At 36.8% G+C, this 6,429-nt stretch overlaps 1 protein-coding gene across 1 annotated transcript; it reads left to right on the forward strand.

Moving 5' to 3' along the window:
- Window positions 1–2,288: 2,288 nt before the first annotated feature.
- On the forward strand, window positions 2,289–5,990 carry LOC107805357 (protein trichome birefringence). Its single transcript, XM_016629391.2, has 5 exons — window positions 2,289–3,693; window positions 4,076–4,268; window positions 4,557–4,750; window positions 4,829–4,987; window positions 5,210–5,990. Exons 1-5 carry the CDS (start codon window positions 2,540–2,542, stop codon window positions 5,562–5,564), a joined length of 2,055 nt encoding a protein of 684 aa, XP_016484877.1. The 5' UTR covers window positions 2,289–2,539; the 3' UTR covers window positions 5,565–5,990.
- The last annotated feature ends 439 nt before the right edge of the window (window positions 5,991–6,429 follow it).

Consider the following 6,429-nt stretch of genomic DNA (forward strand, 5'->3'; position numbering starts at 1 on the left):
AAGCTTAGAATCGGAGGCATATATTCAGTTGCCTAGATATAATCCGTTTGAAGGCTGTTAGAATTCATGCTGTGTCGATTGAGATCTTTGCTCAATCTTGAGGGATTGACACTCAGTGTCACTTCACTGCTGAGAAGGTGAGTTTGATTTTTCCAAGGCACTTGATTTCCTCTATTGAGAGGGGTGCAGTCAGGATGGGTATGTTCATTGTTTGAGTGTGGGTTTGGGATAGGGAATGGTTAGGTTGTTGGGTTGGGTGGGTGGCCCACTGTAGCATATTTAATATGTGTCTTGTTTGTCATGGTATAATTACCCAAATTTGGGTAAGTATCAAATGCTGAGATACTACTCGATTTGGGCTCCATCCTTTCCCTCTGTTCCTGACACGCTTCCGTAATCCCAAGAAAGGGATCTTTTGTCAATGGGTCGAAGGCATCCAATTGCCTTTTTAACCCAGAGAATCATTTGTTTGGGCTAGCGTGTGCTTTGCCCGTAGAGCTGGTAGGAGACGGGCCAAGGTGCCCCAGGCCCAATTTTTATTCCCCATGTAATCCATTTTTGATAGTGTGTAAAGGTTGTTCATTAAGCCTCATGACATATATAGCCTACTTTTGTTTTGGATTTCGATTGCCGGAATCCATGTCCGATTTTAGTTTGGGGTCAAGGAACGTACCTGAGGAGGCATTGAACCTCTTACCTAGGTGTTGACTTGAGTGGCCTTGTTTGTATGGCGTCTGTGTTTTGAAAAAGGAACAGTGCGCCATTCACAGATCTGTTCCTTTGTGGTGCCTTCACTGTTGGTGTCGCCGATATGTTTTCTTTGGGTGACGGGTGTTAGGAACTCGCAGCTTCTCAGGGTATGGCCAATTCTCTCACATCCCGTAGAAAGAATCCCTTCCCTTTCGTAAACGAGCACTTGGTTGTGTATGCCAATAGTGATGTTCGTTGTTACCGAAATGTCCAGAGGAACCTAGACACTTATTCTTGCGTATCTTCCTCTTAGGATAAAAGAGGTGCAAGTATCAATTTTCAGAAGCTTTCCCACTCTGTTGCCCACTTGTTCTAAAATTGCCGTGTCATAAAATTCCATTGGCAATTGTGGGAGTCTTATCCATACCGCCATTGTGGCAAGTTTAGATTCTACCGGAATAAAATTTGGTTCCCATCTGCGGATTGATAGGAAATTCTATGCCGCAAACCATGGCCCCTCACTTAGGATTTTGCTCATACTTCCCTCTTTGTTAAATTTGGCGATGAAGAAGTCCCATCCTAGGTTGATTAGGGTGAGGGGTTCATCTGGTTTTCATAGATTGGAGAATTTGGCCTTGAGTAAATGGTGTGGGATTTTCCCCCAAATAGTTTAATAATCAAGGAGTATTTCCACGATTTGTATAGCCTGATTTTGTCCCCATCTGACAATGGGATTGGAATGTTTCCTGAATTTAATTCAAAGGCCTGTGTGTGAACACTGGATTGGAATTTCTATCTGCTTTGTCTTCGTCCATAGCAGAGTTTGGATCTAAAAGTGGTATATCGGGGGTTTTCGATGGTTTTCTAACAGGGGTCACTAGTGGGGATGTGGCCATACCTAGTTGGCTGGAGGTTAGTACCTAGTTGGAGAGAGGTTGGTCTTTCTCTCTCCGGAAAGCTCAAAGAAGCTCATTATGTTGTATTGTTATTGCTCAAAAGCGTTTCATCTTGGTCAAACTCAAACATCTCAAATTTTAAACACAAAAAGTACTTTAGCCTCCCAAACATTGGCCAAACAGGCTCTTACTAGTTACTCCCTCCGATCTATCTTAATTAATTTTTAGTCCTTTTTTATAATTCATAATATTTTTTTAAAATATTCGAAGTTGTCTTTGAAGTAAAGAGCTCAGAAGTATTTATTATATTTTTAATAAATAATTTAAGATTAATATGGTCAATTTTATTATTAATTAATATTAAAAGGTGAATTTCTTAATATGTGTGAAAATAATTTAAAAAATTAATTAAAATCAACCGGAGGTAGTACTGTCCCCGTTTGACCATGAAATTTTTTTCACTTTTTTTCGAAAATAGTGTTTGACCATAAAATTTTTAATTTTCACTTGACGATAAATTTTGGAATTTTTCAAAAATTTAAAAACTTCAAAAAGTTATTTTTCAAAATTTTCACACTCAAGCCACTTAAAAAATTTTAAAATAATCCAAAATTATATTCATGTCCAAACACAATTCTAATTTTCAAATACCATTTTCACTATTTTCCAAAATTTATTTATTCTTATGGCCAAACGCCCACTAACTTAATCTCTTTTGAAAACACCGAGGTCAAGTGTTTCTCCACAAGGCATTCTCTCTCTACACACTCTCTTTCACACAGAAGAGACCACACTACACAACGCGCTTATTCACCCAACTTTCTCTCCTTCTTCTTCTCTCTCCATTGCCATTTATCTCCCTTGTTTTTCTGAGCTGAAGTGCTGAACTACTTCTCTCTATAACTTGTGTTTCTCGCCAGAAACTTTCTGAAAAAAAAATTGCCACTAGGAAAATGGATACAGCAAAATATACACCCATTAATGGTGGAAAAACTCTCTTTACAGACCTGAAAGCTCACTTCTCTTTTCTGAAAACCAAAAGAACTGTTACTTGTGCATATGGGTTCATGTTTGTATTCGTTGCTGTTACATTTTTCTTGGCTTTTAGTCCTTCCCCTAACTCTTCTTCTCCTTGGTTCACAAACATTTTCTCTTTAAGCAGTAGCACTAGTACTAGTGGAACTATTTCTACAACATCAGCTCCGATTTCCTCTGATCAATCTTATGGATCTCACTTTTCTTCAGTTTACTCTTACTTTTTTCCCAACTCTTCACAGCAAGTTCAAAACTTTACTACTCCCAGATCCCAAAACTCAACATTTGAGCCTCCCAATTTGCAAAAAGAATTGGGTATTGGGAAAAATGTGACTTCAAATAATGACTCACATGATAAAGTTGAAGTCTTGAAAAACCCCTTGAAGCCTTCTGTGAATGTGACAGCTCAAAAATCTTCTTCTGGGTCGAATCAAGAATCATCAAGTGTAAAGAATCAGTCCCAAAGTAAAGATTTTGATGATAAAGTTGGAGTATTGAAGGCAAATCAGAGCTCAAATTCAGCACCAAAATCTTCTTCTGGAACTAATAAAGAATCATCAAGCCCAAAGAAGCAGACCCAAAGTAAAGATTTTGATGATAAAGTTGGAGTCTTGAAGGCAAATCAGAGCTCAAATTCAGCACCAAAATCTTCTTCTGGAACTAATAAAGAATCATCAAGCGCAAAGAATCAGCCCCAAAGTAAAGATTTTGATGATAAAGTTGGAGTCTTGAAGGCAAATCAGACAACAAATTCAGCACCAAAATCTGCTAATGGGAGTAAAGAGAAAGAAATTGAGGGAGTGAAGAGTAATTTCACATCCTCGTTTGTGAAAAAACAGAGTAATGGGACTAACTTAGATGTGTCGGCGAAGAAGAAGGATGAAGATGTGGTTAAGTCTTTGTTGGATTGTGATTTCTTTGATGGGAATTGGGTGAAAGATGAGTCTTACCCTTTGTATAAACCTGGTTCTTGTTCTCTTATTGATGAGCAATTCAACTGTTTTCTCAATGGTAGACCTGATAGTAATTACATTAAAATGAAATGGAAGCCCAATGCCTGTACTCTTCCAAGGTAAGATTTTACTGTTTATGCTCAACCTAATTCTTGTTTAAATATTTTTATCTGATCTATGAACTCCAAATTAGATCGACCCCAACTAGTTTGGAACTAAAGCGTTGTTGTTGTTGCTGTTGATGAACTCCAAATTATAGGCTTCAAGGATCCTATGCTTCTTTAGTTTTCCATTTCTAAAGATGTTTCATGCTTATGGAATATGGCATTTTCCATTTTCGATTATTATCTGTTAGATTTGATTTCGGTTACTAGTTAAACCATGATTTCTTTATCTGAAAGTTGTTCTTTTTCTTCAATTATGTACTGAACAGATCTCAGATTAGTCAAATTGGTATTTACTTCCATATTTAAGTATCCTTACAGTTGATTTTTTTGACAGATTGAATGGCACTCATATGCTGGAATTATTGAGAGGAAAAAAATTAGTATTTGTTGGTGATTCACTCAATAGGAACATGTGGGAATCACTTGTTTGCATACTTAGAAACTCTGTAAAAGATCAGAAGAAGGTTTATGAAGAATTTGGGAGACACCATTTTAGGACAGAAGCTTCCTATTCATTTCTATTCGAAGTAAGATATTCATTTCTGCTGTTAAACATCATCATTATATGTTCATAAAAAATAAAAATAAAAAAGCAGCCCGGTGCACTAAGCTTCCGCTATGCGCGGGGCCCGGGGAAGAGCCGGACCACAAGGTTCTATCGTACGCAGCCTTACCTTGCATTTCTGCAAGAGGCTGTTTTCACGGCTCGAACCCGTGACCTCCTGATCACATGGCAGCAACTTTACCAGTTACGCCAAGGCTACCTTCCATCATTATATGTTCCTATTCTTATGAATTGTTTCTTAAATATTCAGGAGTACAATTGCAGAGTGGAGTTCTTTGTATCTCCTTTCTTGGTTCAAGAATGGGAATTTGCAGATAAAAAAGGAGTGAAGAAGGAAACTCTTAGACTTGATTTAATTGGACAGTCTGCTGATAAATATAAAAATGCAGATATATTAATCTTCAACACCGGCCACTGGTGGACTCACGAGAAGACTTCCTTGGGGTAAAATTTATTGAGTTTTCAACATATATGGTCTGTTTGTTATGCTTAAAATAATTAAAACAATGTTGCATGTTACAGGAAGGACTATTATCAAGAAGGAAGTCACGTGTACAGCGAATTAGATGTCCTTGAGGCATTTCGAAAAGCTTTAACAACATGGGGAAGATGGATTGATTCCCATGTAAATCCCCACAAGACATTTGTTCTCTTTAGAGGTTATTCTGCATCTCATTTTAGGTAATTATAACCTTGAAACACACCATATTACATTTACTTGTCAATAGTTCCAACTTCTTTTCTCTGTAGCTGTATCATTATATTTATATATCTGGTTACCATTTAACTATCCACTATAATAAAAAAGTTACAAAACTATTCTTTGTCACGTTAAAGTAACTAACTGAACTATGAAAAAATTGCACCAAAACTTTTGCTTAAACCATGTATTTTTTTTGACAGTGGTGGACAGTGGAATTCTGGTGGAGCTTGTGACCATGAAACAGAACCAATCAAGAACAACACATATCTTACTCCTTATCCATCTAAGATGAATGTATTGGAGAGAGTCTTGAGAGGAATGAAAACTCAAGTCTCCTATCTGAATGTCACAAGAATGACAGATTATAGAAAAGATGGTCACCCATCAATATATAGGAAACAAAAATTGACCAATGAGGAGAAAAAATCTGAATTGTTGTTCCAAGATTGCAGCCATTGGTGCCTCCCTGGTGTACCTGATGCTTGGAATGAGCTTCTATATGCCAAACTTTTAGTAAATCAACACATGAAAAAACAAGATGACAAAAAGACATAGAGGGGTGGGCTCATTATTCATCGAGTGAGTTTCGAACTGTGCGGGCTCATTATTCATCGAGTGAGTTTCGAACTGTGCGTTATTGACCCTCGATGATTTCTCGGTTATGATACCCAAAAAAAAAAGGGTAACAAGCACTTGGAGAAAGATTATGTTCATAATGTAAACTATATATGCGAGATTAGAGAAGTTTTCTTTAGGAGAGATATGTGAACTTAGAGTAATTTATTTTATGTGTATTTATAAGAGGAAAGTGACAAAGAGATTTTGACTGTTTACTTATAATCAAACAGTTGTAAGTCTCTGTCACTTGCTCCTATATTTTACTGAGTCTTGAGGGCTCGACACTGTAAATTTCATAATTATTTACACTATTTATTTTAAATTTATTAATGAATCATACGTTTAATTATGTTTGTTGGATCAGGGGTTTTGTATACATCATTAGTCAAAGATGTAGTCCAGGTTTTTTTGTTCAATTGTTATACAAAATTGTTGTTTGGCACACAGCATTTTCTTAATTCTTGTGCGCACTTAGGGGATCTAAGTATATATTAATCACGACATCTCTGCTTGGCTATGATTATAGTTGTTTGATGCTTTTGATTAGAGCTTGTCGTCTTGGGGACTGCATAGAGAAGTAATTAAGTATTGTTGGTATTTTAATCCTATTATTTTTCCTCTTCACATGGGGTGTTCTCAATGTTTTAAGTATTCTAATTGCCTGTGCATTTGAGTTACCTTAACAATATAAAGGGTAGACAGTTGCGCTATGTGCGGGGTTCGGAAAAAAGCCGGACCACAAGGGTCTATGTAATACAGTCTTATTCTATATTTCTGCCAGAGGCTATTTCAACATCTTGAG

This window comes from Nicotiana tabacum, chromosome 5 (genome assembly GCF_000715075.1).
Source record: "Nicotiana tabacum cultivar K326 chromosome 5, ASM71507v2, whole genome shotgun sequence".
NCBI classification, from domain to species: domain Eukaryota; kingdom Viridiplantae; phylum Streptophyta; class Magnoliopsida; order Solanales; family Solanaceae; genus Nicotiana; species Nicotiana tabacum.

Coding starts and splice junctions, on each gene's coding strand:
- LOC107805357 (XM_016629391.2), top strand. CDS start 2,540: ATGGATACAGCAAAATATACACCCATTAATGGTGGAAAAACTCTCTTT. Junction 3,694..4,075: donor AATGCCTGTACTCTTCCAAG/GTAAGATTTTAC, acceptor TTTTTTTGACAG/ATTGAATGGCACTCATATGC. Junction 4,751..4,828: donor CACGAGAAGACTTCCTTGGG/GTAAAATTTATT, acceptor TGCATGTTACAG/GAAGGACTATTATCAAGAAG.